Here is a 24,271-nt window from a genome sequence, read left to right as displayed (position 1 = left end):
AAGGGACAGGAAGAGAGGCACTGGTGCTAGTCAGCTGCTCGGTGATGCATAACAAGTGCATCTTGGTGAATGCTGCAACAGTGGCAGCCATTTAGTAGGAGCCAGTGGAGCTGTTCAAGTTGGTGCGAGATTTGTGAATGACGCTCTTAAAACGGATGCTTTATTATCCAGTAGCTTGAAGCATTGATGGGTTTATCACTTTTGCACTACATTAGATACTGTTATTTTTCTTCTTTTTCTAAAGCCTGCCCTGCACCACAGGACATTGAAAATCTACTTGTATTTTAATACAAGTATCCATTTCACTATTTGTCAAAGTAATCAAATTCTGAGGTATTAAGTGCTTGGTTGGCACTATCCATGGCATACACAAGAAAGTCTTCTGGAAATTTGCCAGGGTCTGCGTTCATGCTTTAGAAGCAGCAGCATCTCTAGAATACAAGATGCAATTAAAGGAATAGTGTACTCAAAAATATTATTGTCCCGAGCGTTCGGGCATGTGGTTTTAAGCATACGTTGATCGATTGTAAAAACATTTCCTATGCATCGTACCTTAGTTTTCCATACTTTTACACATGCGAAATCAAGCATCAGGTGCGGCCCTCTTGTGCTAATCTTATCCGTTGCTGCATCACCCTAAGGTGAACTGCCCTGGCAGCACTGAATCATATCCCCTGCCCCTGAAGCTGACATCACTCGAGTGGTACAGCCCATTTCACAATGCAAATGCACGTCTTGTGTCAATGTTCTCTGTGCGCCATCTAATGACGCGTCTCCATGTAAATGGTAGGCCACCTCTTTCCTCAATAAGTATAAACAGACCTCTTCTGATCAGACATCAGAGTTTCTTTTTCAAGCATTTCACTGTCTTTTTTTGTGTATCCTCTGTACCGGTTTCTGCTCTGTTCAACTATCTTCGTTGCTCATAGCCCGTGCGAACAGATACTAGTACAATCATTACTATCTATTTTAATTTTGTCATATAATGGCAACAATACAGCCCTACCAGTACGAGCAGGAGTATTCCGAGGCAGAATTAGTCGAAAGAGAAAGATGCAGAAACGATGGGGCTTCGGACAACAGTTGGGAGGACAAATCACCGGATCGCCTGAGCCTAGTCGCATGGAAGACGTTTCCACCTGGTGTACCTGCAATCGGTGCGAGGTCAATCCAACCGAGGAGGAGCACTGCTGCTGCAGAGAAAACTCTAGATGCTTGTCCTACATATCGGAATGCTGCTATGCGTTACCGATCTGCATGACTTCAGGGCAGCCTGCCTCTCAAGGTCCGTGTTGAGGATTATGATGGTGCTTATGCACAAACTGCGCGCAACAGTTCACCCTCGCAATGCAAGTAACGAGTAAGTGTACTCTAGATGTGATGTCACTTAGGCCACTAACATTTCATGTTTGTCTCCTATATTGTCGTAACTTTGATCTATCACTGCCAAAAGAATAAAGTCTTGCAATTCAATACATCACTCGCGATGTGGGGAAATCATAGTGGTCATCTCATGTGTCTTTCACGTACAACCAAGAAACAATCTTTCTCTGTGCCCCAAACGTTATGGAATGCATAGTTGTTCACTTTTGTAATGTGTCTACACTTTAAAGCCCAAGTTGATTGATCCATGAAGTCAAATTTCTACTGGCAACTATGCCATAGGATACAAGATTGCATTTTCAAATAAGGTTTGCACACTTATGTTCATTTAAATACAGTTTGTAGGTTTCTCTTCCACAAGTGGTACAGGCTGATGGCCTATCATGTGCTTACATGGTGGTTTCATGGGAGGCTTGGATACTGCGTTTGGCGAGTAATACCCGCCTGTGCCGTTGGTGCCAATCGAGCCGAATTCCCCAGTGACAGCAGTTAGTACAGGGGATTTTCCCACACTGTGCTGCAACCCGAAGTATACAATGTGTAGTACATTTGTGCCATCAACATCAGCAACAAATAAAATAAAACTGAACTTTTCTGAATAGTTGTTTAAATGTTTCAGTGAATCAAGGACATGCTCACTTGTCCTGGCAGGGATGACTGGGTGGGAACGGCCAAGGTGCCAAACACCATTTACACTTCAAAGGTATCTTATGCGCAGGGACCATTGTACACATGGCCTCCTCAGACCCCGTGTCTCCGGCATGCTCCCCTGAAGCAGACCGTGCCCCTGCAATACACATAAGTGTGTCTCCATTCAGCAAGTTTCCTGCCCTTTTCTGCACGCCTTATGCCCCTCCATCCCCCCTCCACTATCAATGGCAGTTCTCACCTGTGGCCGTGCCCTCCCGAGGGGGCTGGCAGGATGGGAACAGCCAATGTGCCAAACACCATGTACACTTCAAAGGTATCTTATGCGCAGGTGCCATTGTACGGTGTTCCATGTCCTTTCATTGCGGGATGTTTTTTACCAGGATTTTTTTGTTGTTGAAAAAACCCATCAAATTTTTTTGGGGGGGTTTCCCCAACCCCCCCCCCCCCCATTTTCTAAAATATTAGATGCGTTTTTTGTAGAAAACAATTTGCAGTAAAAAACCCTGCAAAAATACATCCCGTGACGAAAGGACGTCGTACCCATTGTACACATGGCCTCCCCAGGCCCCGTGTCTACTGGCTCCATTGATTCAGACCGTGCCCCTACAATCCACATAAGACAATGCCATAAACATGTCACTCATTCACATACAGAGCCACTTTTCTAATTCTTTATAAACCCCTTGATATTTATCATGAGAACATATGTGAGCACTGAAAGTCAACTCGTAATCGTGCTACCTGAGAATATCTGTGAGCACTGGAAGTCAACCGTTGATCGTGCTACCTGTTCTCCTGCTACTAACTACCCTGCTTGCTGAATCTAATTGTTTGTTAGTGAAGGTAAGGGCAGGTCACCTAATCATCTCTTTTTAACCTCTAAATTCTATCTATTTCGAACAAATGTACCCAATAGTGTAATGTTCATTCATCTCATTGCCTTTACCATCGTCTTCTGTTTAATTTGTTCTGTTCTCAATATATAGCAAATGCCATTGTGTCAATTGGGATAGAATTGCATCCTTCGCAGACCATGTCTATAAGCAGGTTTCCCTTTGATGCATGAACATACATTCAAGGGACAAGGAACGGGTTCCGATTTGCGTCACATCAATCAATTCTGTATGAAAGTTATCCTAGTGTATATGCTACTACGCTACACGTTTTGCTTCTGTGACCAAAACAAACATTGCATAGAAAATGTTGATATAATTCCATCTTTCTCACGCATTCATGTAAAACATTTTTGTAACTATTTGTAGATTTTTCAAGAATGCCTGCTTGTATGGTTTACGGTTGCCGTTCTAAGACCCATGACAAACCTAAGGGCACAATGATGCATACATTCCTGAGGAATATAGATCTAATAAGAGAATGGGTCAGATATTGTGGATTTCCGCCAGGCAAGCTTGATAGTAGAGCCTAGGATGTCTTGGCAGACTTGAGGGCCAATCGATTCGGCATCTGCAGCCTGCACTTTACCCCGGATATGTACAACCAATCGCAGTACACTATAAAGAAGCGACTCAGAACGTATCGTAAACTGCTTCCAAATGCAATTCCAACTCTATTAATGCACACGCGGGACCAGGTGAGTTCCGGATGATGAATTCGCTGTAGGCCTTGGGGTACTGAACAGCTAACTACATGAACGGATTTGTGCTTTCGTTGTATACGTTTCTTACTATATTTTTGCATATTTCCAAGATTGTACTACTTTATAACTATACCCCATTTTACTACACATCTGTCCCTGGTTTTAGGAGCATCATAGAAACTAATTATGAACATAGAAAACAATGCCATAGTGCCCTTCGAAATAAGCATTATCTTTTCGTCATCGGTTGCTTCACATGTCAATTCTTTTAGGTGGGCATATTGACTGAAGCACAGACCCTCGCTAGTGACGATATCACTGACACGTCTAGTATACCAATGGTGAGCCATACAGACTTGCAGAAGTTCATATTATTGAGAGTTGGATCTTCCCACATATCTAATGCAAAACCAATTTACCCTTTTACCACTTTTTGAATATGCAAATTTATTTTGCATGGAATTTTAAATGATATGAAATATTTTATGTATACCGTTGTTTGTTTACATAATGTTTCATTTATGGGTTTCTATTTATATGTTCCATTTTCTGCATCCTATTGTCTGTTCAATTTGACTGTTTTCATCCATACTAAAACAAGTAGTGTTACAGGGGGATGCTAGTATTTAGACTACAATTACATCATCCTTTGGAGTTGGTCCAGAGTATGAGATACGCGTACTGACAGTTCCCTTGAATGAAAGAAAGTAAATCCAACATCGGATACTATTAGACAGAGACATTCATATAAACGTGCAGTGTTTCAAACTCTTATCATTTCAGTTCTAACGTTACAATTTCTACCCCAATGCAGAATACAATGCTAAATGCTTGAGTGCAACATTACAATCAGTAGGTTTTGCACGGTGATCTCTGATCGAGTACACTTACCATCAATCAGGTGAAATTCGAAATGTCTATTTTGACTAAATGACATACACTGTTTATGAGGGTATGCATGTAAGAGATGTGTTCGATGAAAGACTGAGTTCAAATATGATTGACTTGTTTTTTTAATGAATATTCTATTCAAGGAAAGTATACAAGGTCAGGAATTAGAAGAGGAGGCACATCGATCAGAGGTGGTGGACCAACTTGCTGGTGCGGTAGTTACAGTGAAGAGCATGGTTTCACAGAACATCAAGCAAATAAGGGTAACTTGCAAGCAATTTCATTTACTAAATGGGCTGGTGGTGTGTCCAGAACATGTTTTTTTAATCTAAAGTGCTATATACTGTATGTTGGATTTACATTGAACGTGTTTTTACAACCCATCTCCTAGAGGCCCAGGAAAAAAAAGAAGTATAAAGACACAGACAACAAACGAACCCAAAGATGCTGCTTGCCAAACAGATTTCACCATGGAGCAACTATTATTTGAGGCGCAGCATGGTCCAGTCAATAAGCAGACTCGAGATGCTTATGCCCAATGGCCAGACAATGAATAGAATGTGACCGGCGAAGCAAGCAAAGTGTTGTTGGACCATTGCTATAATGTGAGAACTCGACAAGATGAAGAATAAATTGAATATAAGTAAGATGCTTTTGAATTACTCACTGACCACTTCACACAATCTCCACCCGCAAAAAAAAGGGCCACCCAATAAACAATCTACATTGATGGTTTCTCCAATTCATGTGCAAATAACGCAAGCGGAACTAACAGAGACTGAAGCTTCTACGCACTTGACAGAGGAACTTGCCAAACATCTCGATTACAGTGTGTCCAGTTGACTCACAAACCACTTTCATGCAGGACGATAGTCTAATGAAGGAGCACAAACACATCGTATTTGACAGCTGCCTGGTAGAGAGTATACTGATGCTGAAATGTGTCCATCCAGTGAGGGGTAAAATATGTGGCGAGCCATTGGTGAATGGGACTAGTGTATCACAAGGCACTAACCTGAAACTACAAACCACCTGTGCCCAGCTCCATGGTACATTTTCATGGTCCGCTCAACCGATGCTGGGCAAAGTGCCAGCTGGAAATGTACTGTGTGCAGCAGCTTTACTTTTCAGTGGCTTTACTTTTAGTAAGTTGTCCAGTTTCTGTCAATTTTGTTGGACTTCAGTTCCTTTCTAAAACGCAGTACTACAAATATCAAAGAGAATTTGTATTCCGCTATTGATCAAGCCTGGAAAATTGAACACATGTCTATTGAAAGGACATTCTCTGGCAAACGGTTCGGGCTAGCTGGACAGTGTGACAGCCCCGGATTTTCTGCAAAGTACTGCACATACCACTTTCAGGACATAGAAACTAAAATAATTGCGAGCTTGGTGGTTGTGCAGGTGTCCGAATGTAAATCCTCACTGGCCATGGAGAAACATGGTTTTATACAATCCCTGGAAGATCTCCAATCGAGGGGAATGCAAACAGACCCCATAGCCACTGACAGACATGTTTCAATGGCCAAGGCCATGCGAGAGCAGTTTCCAAACATTTGCCACCAATTGGATGTTTGGCACGTTGCCAAATCAATCAAAAAAAATCATAGCTGCATGTAAAAAAAAAAAAGGGTTCTGAAAATATTTTACAGTGGTCCCAGTCTTTCAGCAACCATCTTTGGTGGAGCATCAAAACTGGTGATGGGTCTGAGGAAATTCTATTTGAAAAATGGCACTCATTGATGCACCACTGTTCCAACGTTCACTCATGGATAGAAAACCTACATTTTCACCAATGTGCACATGGACCTTTATCGGAGGAACAGGAACCCAAGAAGAAGTGGTTGGATCCATCTTCGCCTCCACACAAAGCTGAAGGGACTCGCAGAATTCTGTCACACCGGAGATTTAGAGGTGTTCCACAATATGTGCTTAAAGTACAGGCCCAAGAGAATGCATTTCGGCATAGACGGGATGCAATATCGAACATTACTAGCGGTATTAGCACATAACGAGAACCTAGGGAGATAACAATCGAGAACTGCAGGAAACTTTGGGATGCTTCGTTACACAATGGCCTTTGCAAAAAGAAGCAAAAAATGGGTGGTCAAGCCAATATACCAGGAAATGGAATTCGATTTTGTGGAAGATCTCACTTTGACTGTGTTGGACATGCATACTCATGGTATCGCTCATGATTTTGTTCCTAGGGCACATACATTGCCACAAAACATTGCAGACGTGCCCTGTCCAACGAAAGCAGACCTCGTAGAACAGTTCACTTCCCGGTACAAATGATTAGCAGCGATTTATATATGTTGAACAATGTTTATACATTGTACATGACCAATGGAAATCCATTTAACTTGAATTTCAAAGCTATTAAAATATTAAGCGTCTAAATTGTCTTTTCAAATGTAACCTCTGTCAATTTTATTTTGCAAGAAGTGCCTGTTGGAGGATGCCATACAGTGTAACTCTGCTTTTCCCCCTTTCCGCAAGCTCTTGTGCATCCTTCACTGATCGGGGGAGGGTCAGATGCATATCAGCATGAAAGCAACTGTGGGGTGTGCAGTTGCTTTAACAAGCACGTGTCCAAATAGCTGAATAAATACGCATCCCACTAAAGGAATGAGACCTAGGCTAGATAACAAACTTGGCATGCAAGAACTACTGACTGTAAGCAAAACAAAGCATGAAAGGGGGCTGTTGGTGTGAAATAGGTGCATTCTGACCTATATTTTTTTTTTTTTTGTTTTTTTTTTTTTTTTTTTAAATCTGGTCATGTGTTAGGGGCCGTTGCTATCTGATACCTTATCATAAGGGCTGATGTTTGATTTGCGGCCTTTGGAGTCTTACGATTTCAAACACATTGGCGATAGGTGTTAGTGTTACCAAAATATATGATCACTCCTGATTAGGTATATGGGAGGTGAATTTGAGGTGGTGCAGGGGTACGGTCTGGGGACCAGATGCGTTCAAAGGGAACAGGGCTTATGGGTTCATAGCAACGCAGCCTGGCAGGAAGGGGTTGGAGATGATGGCTTGAGTTAGTCAGCCGGGACGGATTGTGCACTAAGGTTGGAGCAGGGCTTGTCTGACATTCTCGTACAAGCACATTTTGTCCGGGCTCGAGACTCGCTACTTGCAAAAATGAATAGCTGCATTGCCATGAGGACAGGGGACGGGCTGGGCAGACAGAGGTGGTGGGGGCTGGATGTGTGCGGCGCTTGGAGTGTGAGCAGTGGGACACAGCGTTACACTTATATGAAACATGGGTGATGCAAATGGGTACAGGAGGGGTGGAGAGGTCTCCCACCTTAGCTTAGACGTCATTTGACCGGTATGAGCATGGTTCCGGGGAGGGGGGGGATATACCGCCTCTACTCCAACATTTGTTAGTGCGTGGGAAGTTCAGTGGAGATGGAAGGGCTTGCGAGTGTCTCACGTTATCTTCAGCAGAGCACATTCCTCCTCGAAAACAGGGCACACGCAGATGTGACAATAGAGAGGACACTAACTGGAACTGTTTTCATAAAATAAGTAAAGCACTATAAATTTCGAAGAGTAAAAAAGTATTTGCGATCGCGTGGCATTGGAATTCGAAATATTTTCTAAAAACAATGTTAGTTTTTCCAAAATATTCCAAATGCCACGTTGGTCTGCAGGGCTAATCGCTCCCATGGAAGTGAAGGTCACCGCGTTTGATTTTTGCTTGTGAGCTGTGAAGACCAACACATCCTACACAGTATGTTTTTGATTTGTCGCTTTTCTTCACCAAAAGCAAACTTAGCATAGGAACTCCACGGAAGGTTCGATTGTTTTTCGTCATTGGAAGAAAGGGAGGATTCTGAATGGAAGGAATGAAGGGAGGTGTGTAATACCGTCAAATATGATCAGGTTCACCATTCCAAAACTGGACAAAGGAACATGTAATTTCATTTTATGAAAATTGGTTGATCTGAACGGACACTCTGCGTTACGCCGAGAGAATGGAAATGCTGAATATTGTGTACGTTTTACTGTAGACGAGTTTATAGAAGAACGAACAAAGTTTCATTTTCTGACCAGTATTGCTGGCTTACATTGCAATAGGTTGTTGTTTGTGGCATATTGCAACGACACGCAAAAACAACTCGTGTGTACTTGTCTTTGTCCCGGGCACATGGGCAGTCCAGCACCGAAATGCATTTAGTACACGTCTGGGTTCCCCCAGGTTCCACCAATGCCAAATTCTACGCTATTATTCCATTAAAATGCTGTCTATGTGTTGTTCGAATTCTTCCATCAGCTTCTGCATCCGCATCTCATTGCGAGCTAAACATACCCCATAGCACTAACCTCTCAAGCACAACGTAGACTCCCAACTTTCCACAATGTTTTCTCTGTTTGCATTGTTTCACGTTTGTGTTCCTCATTAGTTTTCACACAGTGCAGAATTAATGGGCAAATTGATCAATTAGAATACAGAACGGCTACTGGGACACATTTCTGTTATGTTTTTTTACACAGCTACATCCTGCCATTCTGCGAATATCATCGTTTCCAGATACCAATTGATGGCTTCTTCAAAAGGTAGTTGCAGATACACCTAAACGGCTGGATTTCTATCACGCTGTTGTGGGACGATCGCCCAGGGCCGATATGCCCTTTCGTCATAAAATACTCATATCACTTAACCAACACACAAAGGATTACTTAAATATACTTTTCAAAGGCCACTGCTTAAGGGGCGCTGCTAAGTAGCAGTGATGGCGGCTTGAGCTATAAACTCTGCGTCCAACAAAATCCTTTTCAGCGCCAATCCTATTTCGGCACAAAGACAGTCTTACACTGTATAGTCTTGCACCCGACTGTGGTGGGGACGAAGTGGCCTAGTATCGGGTGAACTGGCCACTGGGTGGCTAAGCCTCAGTGACTGCCTGCGATTGTGGCTTGACCTTGCTGGGCCTGCGGTGCCACCAGGGAAATAATCTTGCTGGCAAGTGCCGGGAGGTCTGGATGAGATCGACTCCTGCTGTGTGGCTGAAGGCCCCGTCATAGGCTCCGGTGACTGGAGCTGTGGGCGTGCAGGCGGCAGCAGGGCTGTGTTGTGGCCTCACTGCGGTTGGCAGTGTGCTGCTGGTGAGCGCCCTGGAGGCATATCGAGGAGGATAGATGCGGGGCTGGTTTCCCTGCTGTGGCCAGGCGCGGGGAGCCAAGTCCGGCGAAATACATGTGGCGCTGCAACAGGGGATTGATAGATGCCTTTTTCATGGTGCAGACGTGGATATCGAGCTCCTTTGAAGTAATGTTTACACTATTGGTGAGTCTGAGCCCCGAGTTTAGTCTGAGAAGCCGAAAACCTTGTGGTGGTGTGGCTGGTACTGGGACCAGTCTGTGCAGGGGATGTGCAACCTGAAGCCAGAGTTGGTAACAGAGCAGTGACTGGTTGTTAAGGGAGTCTGTCCCCTGTCAGAGCAATCAACCTTTTGCACACCCAGGCTGGGTACCCCGATACTGCGCATGTCCTCCTGTGAGGCCTTGGATCCCTGCTAACATGACTAGGGGCAGCGGAAAACACTGCAAAGGCATGATGGTCTCCTTTACAAGCCACCCCCCATAGGGACGCAGTCGGCTGAGCCGGATAGAGCCCCTCCCAGTGTATCCAATATGGACACATATGATAGCTAAACAAATTGTCGTTCCACAGAGATGCGCGATCACAAATGTTGATTAAAAGTGAAAACGAGATTACACAATGCAGTACCTTGTTTAATCACAATTGTTTGCTGAGATAAGTACAATCTTGGCCCAATCTTTGCCAACACGTGTTTCGGCCACTTTGTCTTTTTCAAGGCAAAACCTTAAACAAAAACACTGAATTAATATTCACAGTTGGTCACATTGTCAGTCAAGAGACAAAAGGAAATATAAACAAGTGTAAAAATCTATTATATGAAAGAGAGGGAAGGATTAGACATATTCGAAACACAAACAGTAAATTAAATAAAACATTAACAATTCCATACACATGAAAACAAATGACAAGATTGGAGGGCGAGGCTCTTTCGGTACCCCTAAAGCTTTATCAGGCCCAGAAAATCCCAGGGATAATATATGGTGCTGATTTATGGGGAGCTAATGATTGTACTACAATTCAGACAGCAGTAAATACATTTTTGAAAGCATTGCTGGGCCTATCCTGCAATGCGCCATCAACCGCAGTGATATGCAAATTTGGCCCGATTGAGATCCAACATGCCATTATGATGCAGCCAGTGTTTCACTGGCTGCGCATTTGGAATAACGAAGCCTTGGCATTGTTTAGCGAGGGCTTGGAGGAGGTTCTTGGGACGCCAGGTGGTAGGAAACTTCCTTGGTTTAAACATGCAAGGACTATGCTCTTCAACATCGGACTGGGGGATCTTTGGAGTGACCCCACAAGGCTGGGTTGTGCCTACAAGGTGGTACTTAAGTACAATTTTAGAGAATGGGCATGGAGTATGATGATTGATAACTGCCTAAAAAGGAACAAAGCGAGGGTTTACCTGCTGCTTAAGGATGTGTGGGGGTCGGAGGTATACTTGGACCTCTCGATGTCAGCAAAATTAAAATCCTGGTTTGCCAAGTTCCGATTAGGCATACTCCCATTGGCCCATGAGTCTTCTAAGTGGAAGAGCAGGCCTAGTACCTCGCCCGCATGTCCCCTTTGCCAGGGAGGGCGTGAGGATGAGGCGCATCTTTTCTTTTTCTGCAAAGCCCACTCTCTGGCAAGGAGGTGTTGGCTCGCCCCAGTCTGGAGCCACCTAGTGCACTTTCCAACTCCTTTAGCCAGCTAAGCCCTGAAATGTTGTACCCTGCTTGAACATGTGTTAATAGTCTCAACATTTTTAAGATCCGAACGCTGGGGTCTATTATGAGCGCAAAAATGGGAAAGCAGTAGCCCGGGTGGGACGTGTCCATGCTGAGGTTTTTACAAATGGTCATCGGTTTTATTATCACATGCCTATTTTAAACAAAATGTTCTGATCTTTTGAGATTAATGTAGATATTAATGCAATATTGTGCTTTTAGGTTTTGTACTGTAAACTGTACTTTGACGGAGGCCTGCCTTCGAATAGTTATAAACTAAAAATAATGAAAGAAAAGAGAAAAAAAATAAAGAGAACCAGAAAACTAAGTTAGTGATGTTTCATGATATCTTGAACACCAATCATTTGCAACTCTTTAGAGTTCCTCTAGACAGTTAAGGTCATAATGTTGAGTTCCATTTGCCAGCTAAAGTGCCAGACCGTGTTAGTAAAAAAAATTGAATCTGATACCAGTTGCACAACTTGGATTGGCTTGTAGTGATCATTCATGGACCCTACTTGTCTTTGTAGGGTATCAAAAGATGCTCCAAATTGCAATATTTGAGAGAGAATTAAGATGTGGGTTACATACAACCTTAAAATATTATCAGATGCCAAGTAAAGGCTGAAGAATATACGGGGTAAATAAAGAGCTCCAATGCAAAAAAAGACACCTTTTCAATGTTAGACAAGCCGTTGTCACACAGGTGTGTTTCCTAACCTCCCTGATTAGTGCGCCTGTGTTAAGAAAAAAGTTCATTTAGGCAGGTGCCGTGTAGTCCCGTGAGAAATCCTAATAGTAAGTGCTACCATTTAGTATATTAGCCACCAAAATGCGTGCATTGCGTAGGTGAATCATCCTTCCATGCTGCGTTTATGTGGGGTAAGCCATATTAGCAGTCAGGTTAGTATATGTGATCACCTTTTCACGTTAGGAAGTTGATTCCTAAAAGATAAGAACAATACAACAGCATATTGTTCTGTGAGATGCTATATTTAGCATTTAAATATGTATGCCATGATAATGGTACCTTCGATATATTAGCTCAAGTCCCACGAAAGCCTCAAACGTTTGTGTGTCTTCGTTGGCGTTTGCTTACAGATGAGGGTCACGATAGTCTTTTTCGCAAAATTCCTAAATTTATGAAATACAGATGAACAAATGATAACTATGCAGGCTGGGTTTGCAACAGTGAATGCTAAGCTCAATGACACTGACTCCACCGTCAACTCCTTACGCAACAAACCGGATAAAGAAAGTGGCCGAATTACCGTGGTGGAGACAAGTGTTGGGGACCTGGAGGACACAGTGGAGGAGCACAGCAGATATTTGCAGATCATCAAGAAGAAGCCGACGGTGGTGCGCCTGAAGTGTGACGCTCTTGAATCCCGTTCGGACCTGAACGTTAGAATTGTTGGGGTCCCTGAGAAGTCAGTCTGCGGTCCCATGGAGCCCATTGTCGAGAGCCTGCTGCGCTTCATCTTAGGGGAGGTGCAAGTCTCCTTGCAGTTTCTGGGGCACCACCACTCACTATTATTAGACTACCATCGCCAGGCTCCTATATAACCAGACCAGGAGCTTGTTCTTAAGCTGGCGAGGGAAATGGGGACCCTCCACTATGGGTCTGCGAGGGTATATTTTTATACTGACGTCTCGATGGGTGTTCAGGCGGCCAGAAAGACATATGACCATGTCAAGCGTCTACTTCGTGATCGGCATGTGCAATACGCCATGGTGTTCCCAGCTAAGTTACGTCTACAACATAGGCTGCAGGTGCATATTTTTTTTTTTAACACCCGGGAGGTGGCCTTGGCATACATTGAAAGCTCTACGTCTGTGCCGGTGAGGCAGGGTCCTGGCGCTGGTCAGGCAGACAAGCGCATGCGCATCTAGGCACCCGGCGACTGATCTATTATATGTTGAGGCCTAATGTAGCTCCGCCACTTGTTGGGTGTACTATTGTGTTGTGCCTTACTGGATGCTCTGCTGTTCGCCTTTACATTTTCAAGATTCAGTTGAAGTTCGCATTGTGCTCCCTGATGTTATATGCAAAGGGTGTTGGGGGATAGACTGTCAGGTTGGGGTGGATGGTGAGGGAGGAGGGTTGTGGGGTATGGGAGTGGGTTAAAAAGTTGTATGGTCATGTGGAAAGTGGCTCTATGTAGAGCACTGCAGGGTGCTTCCAGTTCTGTGATGGCAACTGCATATGGCGGGTGACAAAAAGGGCAGAGGTGGGCTCCCGCTGAAGCTATTGCCCTGGAATGTGCAGGGTTTGAATAACCCTGTCGAGGCCAGAAAGATTCCTTTCGAACATTGACAGACACGCACCCAAGGTCTCAATGCTACAGGAAACGCATGCGCTGGGACAGAGCACGAGACATATGCATGCAATTGGGGCCCTTTAAAGTTATATACAGATCACTCCTCGCAGTCAAGAAGTGTACTCACTCTAATAAATCATTTCCTGGGGTTCAGGATCTCCGGGAGCAGTATTGACCCAAGTATTTATTATGGTAAGGGGTACTCTGGCAGGTAACCTGTTCGCTTTGGTAAATACCTATTGGCCGAATGTGGACGACCCAGCATTTTATCACCAAATATCAAATGAGATAGGAGACGGGAATGAGGATCATGTTATTTGGGGATGCGGGGGGGGGGGGGGTGATTTAAATACCATCCTGGACCATCGGCTTGACAGATCAACTGCCACTGTCCAGAGCTGCCCAGCATTTGCATCAGCTGTTATTATATGTATATTATTATATGTACCGCTAGCCGATGCTTGGCAAACACTACATCCGCGTGAGAAGGAATTCACCTTCTATTCCTCGGTCCATGACTCAGGGTGATGTATCGATTTTTGGTTGCCACCCCTGATTTGCCTCAGATGGTCCAGAACTGTGACATTTACCCCAAAGGCTCTCTGATCACTCCCAGTCCTCCTTGGAGGATGCCCCTGGCGGTGTTAAAATACTTGAGCGTAGTTAATTTTTCAGCTAAATGAGGGATCAGTGGCATTACATTATACACTTACATTATACACTTTGGGAGTCATTTAAGGTGTGGGTGAGGGGAATCTTTCTATGGATCTCCAATGGGGCTCTCAGATCAGGAGGGAGTTAAACACAGTGGAGGGGCAACTGAGGGACCTTGAAAATGTGCATGGTAAGACTCAGGACGGGGTTGTGTTGGTTCAGATTTGTGTACTACCGGGGCGATTTCATGAATTTGTTGATTGAGAGGTCCTGCATATGGCCATCCCAGTTAGGGCCAGGCGTTATGGGGAGGGAAATAAGGCAGGTAGGCTGCTAGCCAGGATGTCTAGGGCTGAGAGCTTGTTTGCTCATTTCTATTTGAAGTTGTATTCTGTGATAGCGTGTCAGATGCTGATCTTATCCGATACCCGTCGGAAGTTGCTCTGCTCTGCCTGTATTACTGGCAGAGGGTGCCCAAGACGTGGAGAAGCTATCTCAGTTGAGGAGGTGGTGGAAGCAGTGAAATCGCTGACATATGGTAAAGCTCCCGGTACAGACGGGCTTGGAATAAGCTCTACAAAGAATTCCAGGAAGAACTTGCCCCCTGATTGTTACATGTTTCGTAAGAGTCCTTGGTGGCGGGTGCACTTCCCCAATCTATGTGTAAGGCCATCAGAACTGTATTACTTAAACCCCACAGACCTGCCCAGGATGTGTCCTCTTATAGACTTGTCCTTAATTAATACGGACGCAAAGATATTGGCTAGGTTCTTAGGTACCCGACTGCTCCCATACATGCCTCTCCTAGTGCACCCAGATCAGCCTGGTTTTATTTCCTCCAGATCCTAGGCAGGCTAGCTTAGGGGCAACGTGCTCGTCTTGGAAGCAAGACAACGCAGAGCAACACAGATTCGATCCCCGGTGCATGCTTAAAACCTTTGGGTAGTAAGTGCATTATAAATAACCAATTACAATGATAATTATCCACTGCCTTTAATCTGAGGCGACTTTTCGGCGTTATGGCACAGATAAGCTCTCAGTCTAGAGCTGTGGTGGTGTCTATGGATGCCGAAAAAGCTTTTGCTTCTGTCTCTTGGCACCACTTGTTTCAGGTTCTTCACTGATTTGGCTTTGGTTCTTACTATGTGCAGTGGCTACAGTTGTTATACTCCGACCCAATGGCCAGTGTTCGTACTAATCAAACCATATCGGCCCCATTTCATTGGGAAGGGGCACCAGACAAGGGTGACCTCTTTCCTCTTATTTGCGTTCATGATTGAGCCACTGGTTGTGTTAGTTTGTGGAACCAATGGGCATAGAGGGATTAGGATTTCAGATCCACCCCAAGTCATCTCGATCTATGCAGACAATACCTTTCTCCATGTCCGTGACCCTGAACAGAACTTGCGCCAGATCATGGAAGCTGTACATAGGTATGCACAATTCTCTGGGTATAAGATCAATAATACCAAGTCTGAACCTTTCCCCCTTACACCCGCTACTGGTCGATCTTGGAGGATTTCATCGGTATCCCCCTCCAGTTTAGGTATCTGGAGATTATGGTTCCTCTGAATCACCCATCATTGGCGGATAACCACAAATCATACCTACATCAGTTAACCAAAACTGTCTTTATGGGCGGGACTTCGGATCTCGATGTATGGGCGAGTCACGCTACTTAAGATGGGGGTCCTACCGAAGCCGCTCCATTTTTTTTGCAACATCCCCATTTGTCCGGGGAGGAGCTTCTTCCCCAAGCTTCAGACGTTGGCAAAGCCCTTTGTTTGGGGTGGGGAGATGGCTGGGATGAGCTGGGGAAAACTGACTGAGATCTATGAGCGCAGTGGTCTTGCAGCACCGGACTTTGACTTTACGATCTGCCTGCTCAAGCCCACTTCTCTGGACACTGGTATGCTGTGCCACATCTTCCCCTGAGCGTTATAGTGCATCTTCTACAAACCTTAAGTCAGTAATATTTAGTAACCGGAACATCTATTCTTGTACATTTGACCTGGTTCGAACTGCAGTCGATGCCTGGTCGAGAATATTTCGGAAGCTGGAAATTCAGGCACCTTACCACAATGCGGTCCCTTTATGGAACTTCTAAGGCATTTCTACCATGTTCGATAAAGAGCTCGGATGGTGGTCCTGTGATACGCTGGGTCAAATGATGGGGGGGGGCATGTTTTACTGAGGGACGGTTTGTATCATTTGAAGACTTCTCTCGTAGGTTGGAAGTGGCCACCTCCAAATTCTACAATATAGCCAGATAAAGGCTGCATTTTGCGGACGGTCGCCCTCCTTTCCCAACGAGCCAGAATTTCATGTGTGCATTGAATTAATTGTGCTGGGGAGGGGGTGCATGGTGTCCAAACTTTATATCCTCCTCCAGACACACCTCCCACAGAGGAGCACCATGAAGGCAGCTTGGGAGAGGGAATAGGGCGTGACAGTGGAGGATGGGCAATTGATCAAATGTCAGTTGAACCAGTTGAAACAGTTCAAGGTGTTAATTACACTCCTGCCAGAGTAGCCAAGTTCTCTCGGGACGCAAGTAGTACTTGTATGAAATGTAGGGTGGCACAGGTCGATTCTTTTCACATATACTAGGCTTGCACTCAGATATTGGCATTCGGGGGCAAGGTTGCGGGAATGCTTCATGATATGCTGGAAATTCCACCGACCCCCTCAACAATGAAGTATCTATTGGGGAACTTGGTTAAGGTATCTGTGGTTACACGCTGCTTTTTTAACATTGCATGTTTAGTGGCGAAACGATGTATACTTAAATACTGGAAATCTAAATGTTTCCCTAGCAGTGAGGAATGGTTGCAAGAACTGGTGTAGGTTAACGATATGGAGGAGGGTTATGCCATAACTGTCACTCCTGTATGCCGGCCCAAGAACATTTGGATCCCACTCAGTTTATATCTGTCAGGGGGTGCAGCTGTGAGGACTGTAGTCTCTGCATCGGGTTAATACCACCTTTGATACCACTGTCATCCCCACGTCCCATGATGTGTGACTTTGATGACTGCTTGTTATATATGGTGCCATACAGTTCATGCTAGGTTAAGTCCTTGTAGAAGATATTTGTTAAAAATTCTGTAAATGACTGTCCTATAAATAAAGGTTTAAAAAAAAAAGTTTTTAAAAAAAGGCCACTGCTTAGTTTGTAGTTGCACGCAGTTACAATTGTTAAAGAGTGACACTAATGACAGTTGTACCGTATTATTGGTAACACTGCGCACTTGCACACAGACAACGAAATACAGTAGTTGTACTTAGTTAGCAAAACCCCATGAGTTAAGTCTTTTAGGAAGGAAAAAAGTTGGTTAGTCAAAGAGTAGCAAAGCTTAAGGTTCTAGAGGCAGTAATTAGCCCAAGCTAACGCTTTGAAAGTCCGATCCGCAACTATGTAAAAGTCAGTTTGGAGAGGGCTCAAAGTCTTACGAAGCAGCAGCAGATCAAAGGTTCCTGTGGATACTTCACTCTCTTGCTAGAAGAATTGACAACGTTGGAGACCCTGTTAAAGGACTGGCAAAAGGGACACACGCCGACAGCTTGGGTCGGAGGTAAGAGTGTACACCTTTTTGTGCACTCCAACACTCTGGCGCAACTTCTTGGCTTAAGGTAAGCAATACCTTTTTACCCCACAGTACCTTAAGTTAAAAGAAATGTTTGTGGCTACATTCTCTAAACAGCAGCGATGTAACCCAGTCTCTGGATTCCTTGGTCTGGTGATGAAAGGCGGGACATCTCAGCGGGAGAGGGAGAACCTCTGGCACCTATTTCTTCAGCTTCTCTGGTCAGTGTGCGGTGTTGGCGCCTTTTCTACAACTCCAATAAGGGACACTATATGCCCGGTCAATCTTTTTTGATTCCTGGAATCCTGCAATCTGGTGAGGGAACTTGGATGAGTCGGATTGTGTCGCTGGAGGTTCAACTGCAGCTCAGCAAAGACTTGGACTGATTCAGCCTTTCTAAGAAGATGCACTGCAATTGGGTCAAAGATCTCCTGGTATTCACGGTCTGCAGTTCTGGAAAGTCACAGCACCTCAGGAGATGGCTCGGATTGTAGTTCGTCTCAGCGCTGGTTGGTCCCACCAGCCAAATAGAAGGAGTCCTCTTCGGAGCTCCCCCGTCGCATAGAAAACGAGGTCAGGACAGACGTGCGCGCTTCACAGTGTTGCAAAGTGTCTGCAGGCGTCTCTGGTCGTCTACTTCTTCGGTTACTTTAGTTTCCAGTGATCCACTTGCCTTTCACCTCAGGAACCTCATCTTGTATTCAGTTTCAGCACACACTCCTCTGCAATCTCTCTCAGCAGTTTAGAGAAAGGGGCGGGTGGCTGTCCAATCAGGACAGCCATATCCCCAGTGGGCACTGATTCCATTCAGGCACTCTGGCTGGGGAATGAAAAACTCCTCCCACACTTCCTGCCTTCCCAGATGCACTGGAGCCTAGGTGGGCACAACCAAGGGTTCCTGCAAAAGGCAAAACACACACAGACCTCCCCCTCCCAGAATGGTAGAAGAAGGGCTAACAAAGAACATCCATGATAGAAATGGTGAAAAAAGAAAGGAGCCACCAAGTTAGTACATAGGTTTTGTGCAGAACCGGGAGTGTGAATACAGCCTGCGGTAAGAAATAGCACAATAGCTGATTGAACACGTCCACTGCCACCAGCCATAACTAGAGGGTTGTCTATGTGACTAAAAAGTCACAGAAGCAGAGAGAAGGGGGATACTAGGTATCCCCTTAGCACTCCACATACGGTTGTGTGTGCCAATCTCTCAGAGTAGAACGTTTTAGAAGGGGATACAAAGTAGCCCTCGATCCTTAACATTTTAGGAGGGATACAAAGTACCATACAAAGTATCCCTCTATCCTTAAGAACATTATTAAGGATAAAAGCAATAATCTCAAAGGAGAACCCCAAGGGTTCCCAGAAACACTGCCCCATAAAATGTGTGCTGCAACAGTTAAGCACAGATGCCTTGAACGAGATATGGAGGAAAGTAGACTGCAAAGTAAAGGTAAAACACAGAACAGAGTTCCGAAAGACAGATCACATAAGAATGAATGAGTGAAAAAAGGCTCCACTCATTCAGGATATAAGGAAAAAGGTCCAGATGTCCAGCAGAAATTGCTGGGGGTCTCAGTAGGAGAGGCGGGATGAAGCATCTCCCCAACAACCATCAAAAGGAGTGTGAAAACATACTACGATAAGATATAAATTACAGTAGGTGGTATACCTGGAATACCACTAACAGTATTCCACAAATACCTTTACCAGGGATCTCTCTATTACTGGGAAGATTCTTTTGCAGTATTTCACATAGAGAATCTGGCCAGATTAACGGGGCCCTATTGAAATTCCCATATAATAGGTCCTTTCTCTATAGCCATAAAGAATAAGCAACATCATTATTTTAGATTTTTTTTAAAGTTCTCAAATGTATTCCTAAAGCGAATCACATGGGAATGACATGTGGTGAGCTCTCAAGGTGCCCACATCAGGAGCAGGTAGCTCACCCATTCCTCCATCTCTATATGCAGCCTGAGATTCATAAATAAAGTACTAAAACACTGAGCAAGAAAAGCAAAACTCGGGACTGAATGAGCCAATACATCCCATATAGAGCAATAATCCCCCCTCCAACGCCTCCCCTCCCACAATAATTCAAATATCAAGGTAGCCCTAAACCTGCAGACCACCAGTCCTGGCAGATTGGATATTGCAGGGCAGACCACGCCGTTTAAAAGCCAATCTGCTGCTAACTCCCCCACCTTGCCCTGAATCTTATCCCAATCCTTCATTTCCAGGGCATGCCATTACCCTTCTCCCATCTGAAAAGGAAGATTAATTAAGAATATTTGGTCTACAAACGGACACAAATGTCAAAAAAAACAAAGGGAGCCCAAAGCCACAGAAACACTGAACATGCCAGATGCAACCCACACCACCAGGATTATAGCAGTGTGCACTTTCTATTGTGCACTTTCTTCCACCCGTTAATCTTTGACTGCTAACGCTGCACCAACAGTCCCCCAAGGAGTCACTGGAATCGTTGAACTTCTTGGTCGGCGGTCGAGGTTGTACAACTTTTTTTTATTGTCCCCGTCAACCCTCCCCGCCCTCCCTTCGTCCATTAAAATATATAGGGTGTCAAGTTCTTCTAGGCTACAATTGCCTTACCTTTGTTGGTGGAGCTTGGCAATGGAAATCACATCTCGACATCTGGGCCTGCCCCCACAGCAAGACTCTTGATATCGGTTGCTGCCCTTCTCTACTTCATACAACCCGTAAATATCAAGTTAAATCTTGACACGAGAGAACATTCATATTACTGAAAAACTCCTTTAAATTATGTTTATCACCTGAAGTAATTTGCTTAGCTTGCATTGGTTTCATTAAGGTTTTCTAAGGCTTGTAATAATTTTGCTAACTCATTCTCATCCCTTAAACCCCCCCACTCCCCATCCCGATTTCACCAGTGAAACCATTTTAACTTGTTTCATAAATAAAAGGCTGGTTGTGTCTATTTGGCTATACTGCTCAGTCACATTTAACAGTGGAAATGTGGGAGTCAAACTTAGCGGAAACCCTTCAGGGCGACTACAGGTTGGTGTCTCTGGGCCCGACAACAGCGGTGATCAAGAAAAAAAAAGTAAATGCATTTTCTGATCTCACGCCTGGGTCCTTTTCTACTAGGAGATATTGCTCGCCAACCCTGAGTTACCAAGGGAACCTCGACAAGAGCAACCCTCAGCACCAACACTCACTAGCATCTGCATTTCCCTTCAAAACCACACCTTCCTGCAAGCCTCTCAGTGAATTCTATAGGCGATAGCTTCAGGTGGTTTCAAAAACCTTGGGGTCCTGCCTTATCCGTTCCCAATAAACTGTGCTAGACTGCCAGCCATTCAGAGGGGGTCCAAGAATGGGTGCGCATTGCTTACACCATGGGCACCTCGTCCTCTCCCATCTCTTCTCACTTCACGGCTCCTCAAACTGCTTTGGCAGGGAGGGAAGAACGTCTGCCCCAGGTAGGTTGTCAAGAGGTATGCTGCATTTGTCTCGGGAGGATAGCTCAGGGGTAATGTGCTCACCTTGGAAGCAAGACGACACGGAGCAACGCAGGTTCGATCCCCTTGTGCGCACTTAGAAACATCTGGGTATTAAGCTTGTTATAAATAACCTATCATATCATGCTGAAACAAGCCTCACGCGATTCCCAGTCCATGGCCAGGGAAATCAAACCCGCATTCACTTGGCTGCCAAAGATTCCATCACTGAAAACCTTCCAAATATCTTTCTGGGCTTTCAGAACGCTTCTACATGCTCCCATGTATGTATAGTCTGTTTAATAAACTTCTAACCAAAAAGCATCCACTCAGCTGCTGCTCCACGCTCAATGGATATTAACTCCCCGGGCAAGGCAACCAGCACCGAGGCACCACGTCTCCTCTCTCTGGACAGGGCAGTGTTCGCATTACCTAACAGGTACACTGCTCTTGGCACCCAACATCCCTTCTTGTACATCCACAGTTGTCTTACTCACATAACTGTTCCGGCATGTGAAAAACTTCAACCACTGGTCCTGCCACTTCCAAAAGCTTAGCCTGGCAAACTATATGACTTTTGTCCAACCCCCCCTCCCTCTTCGGCCATTTGGGAATAGTTTCTTACCTGTTACTCCATTTCTCCAGCATTGGTATCTTTCATGGATTCACATGCTTAGAATATTCCCCGTCGTCAGACTGGGACCCCTCGGTACACATATATAGCCTTTTCCAAAGGAAAACTTTCAACGCTTTTGTGTCCTATCTACGTCCTTCTAGGACCCGCCTACGCATGCTCCGCAGGCCGTGCTAGTATAAGAGGCCCGCCCCCGCGGCTCCCCTTCAGATTTCGGCCCCTCCAAAGTAGGAAGGGTTAAATTTATCACATACATTACAAACGGGGAGGTTGGCGGGCGCATGTGAATCCATGAAAGATACCAATGCTGGAGAAATGGAGTTACAGGTAAGAAACTATTCCCTTCTCCAGCATTGGATCTTTCATGGATTCACATGCTTAGAATAGATTGTATAGCAGTAATACTTGAGACGGCGGTGAGAATGTAATGTAACGATATATATATATATATATATATATATATATATATATATATCCTCACCCTACTACACAATGGGATAAGTTAAGTCATATAACGTTGCCCACATAAAGTATATCGCCCTTAAGAGGGCAGACAACAGAATCTCCACAGGGAGGAGCTTACCTTACTAAAACAGATGGCGCAGGACAGCTCTTCCCATCTGCACCTCGTCTGCATGCTGCCTGGCAAGGCAGTAGTGGCGGGTAAACGTGTGGGGCACTGACCATGCCGCAGCTTGGCATATGTCCATCAGCGGAATTCCCGCCCATAACGCTGTTGAGGAGGACATCGATCTTGTAGAATGAGCTCTAGGATGTCCTTGCAGTGGCCTTCCGGCTTTAGAGTGACAAAAAGCAATCGTCGACGAGACCCATCTAGCCAATCCCTGTTTAGAGATTGCTTTTCCTCTCGTCGACGGACCATATGCGACGAACAGTTGCCGAGTAGCCCTGATGTCTTGTGTACGATGTAGGTAGAATTTCAGAGCCCTCTTAACGTCCAGGGTATGAAGAGTTTTTTCTGCTGCCGACGATGGAGTGGCGAAGAAAGTAGGCAGAACCACGTGCGAGTGTTTGTGATATACCGTCGGAACCTTCGGGACAAACTTAGGGTTAGTTGCCAGGACTACCTTGTCCTTAAAGAATCTTAGGTAGGGCGAGTCCACGACCAGCGCTTGTAGTTCCGAGATACATCTGGCTGATGTGATAGCTATCAAGAATGCCAACTTCCACGAAATGAATTTTATGTCGGACGTGGCCATAGGCTCGAAAGGCGGTTTCAACAAGCCTGCCAACACTGTGTTGAGGCTCCACGTCGGGGGAAAACGTTTCGCCAGGGGAAAAGCTCGAAATAAACCCCGCATGAAGTGTTTTACCAGTCTGTCACTGAATAGAGGGGACGACTGCCTCTTCCTTGTGAGCCTCGAGATGGCTGCCAGGTGTACATTTATCGATGAGGGGGACAATCCCTTTTCTGCCAAGAGGAGCAGGTAAGGTAAAACTTGTTCCGGCGTCACCAACAATGGTTGTAGGCCCTGTTGTCCTCTACACCATTCACAGAATCTCCGCCACTTGTAGGAGTAAGATTTGTTAGTAGAAGGGGCTCTAGCCGCCTGTAGAATTTTTTGGCAATCCTCTGAAATGTCTAAAGCGCCGAACTCCGAGAAGTCAGGAGCCAGGACGTAAGGTTGAGACTGTCCGGGTCGTGATGCCACACCGTGCCTCTGTCCCGGGATAGAAGGTACGGGACCTTCGGAAACGCTATGGGATGTTCCAGCGATAGGTGGAGGAGGTCCGAGAACCACGGTTGCCTCGGCCAGTATGGTGTTACTAGAATCACCCGGCAATTGTATCTGCGTATCCACTGTATTGTTTTCCGTATGAGGGGAAACGGGGGAAAAGCATAGAGGAACATGTCCGTCCATGGGAAGGAGAACGCCTCCCCCACCGAACCCTCTTGGGGCCATCTGCTTGCAAATTGCTCGCATTTCTTGTTGTCTTTGGTCGCGAAGGCGTCCAGAGGGGGGTGACCCCATTTCTCGAACACTTTCCTCAAGTGACCCGTGTCCATTTCCCACTCGTGTATCTGGGCCATGCTTCTGCTGAGAGAGTCGGCTTGGCCGTTCCTCACTCCTGGAAGGTGATGAGCCACGAGGGAAATTTCGTGCTTCGATGCCCAATGCCATGTTTTCTGGGCTTCTATAGAAAGAGTCCTTGATCGTGTCCCTCCTTGTTTCCTCAGATAAAACATGGCTGTTGTATTGTCCGTCAGTATTCGC

General features: G+C 45.2%; 1 protein-coding gene across 4 annotated transcripts in view; it reads right to left on the bottom strand.

Annotated features, from left to right (window-relative positions):
- The window catches only part of CDC7 (cell division cycle 7), a 310,273-nt gene that overhangs the window by 205,443 nt on the left and 80,559 nt on the right, over positions 1 to 24,271 (bottom strand). For 2 of the 4 annotated variants that reach the window (XM_069641776.1, XM_069641778.1), the window contains exon 3: positions 10,272 to 10,367. The exons of the other annotated variants lie outside the window; for them this stretch is intronic. In XM_069641776.1, the coding sequence (XP_069497877.1) occupies positions 10,272 to 10,367 (96 nt within the window). The remainder of the gene's footprint in view (positions 1 to 10,271; positions 10,368 to 24,271) is intronic. 4 annotated transcript variants of the gene reach the window in all.

The sequence above is a fragment of the Ambystoma mexicanum genome, chromosome 1q, assembly GCF_040938575.1.
Source record: "Ambystoma mexicanum isolate Mex_15411 chromosome 1q, UKY_AmexF1_1, whole genome shotgun sequence".
NCBI classification, from domain to species: domain Eukaryota; kingdom Metazoa; phylum Chordata; class Amphibia; order Caudata; family Ambystomatidae; genus Ambystoma; species Ambystoma mexicanum.
Note: the sequence above shows the minus strand (reverse complement) of the source record. Positions and strands in the feature narration are given on the sequence as shown.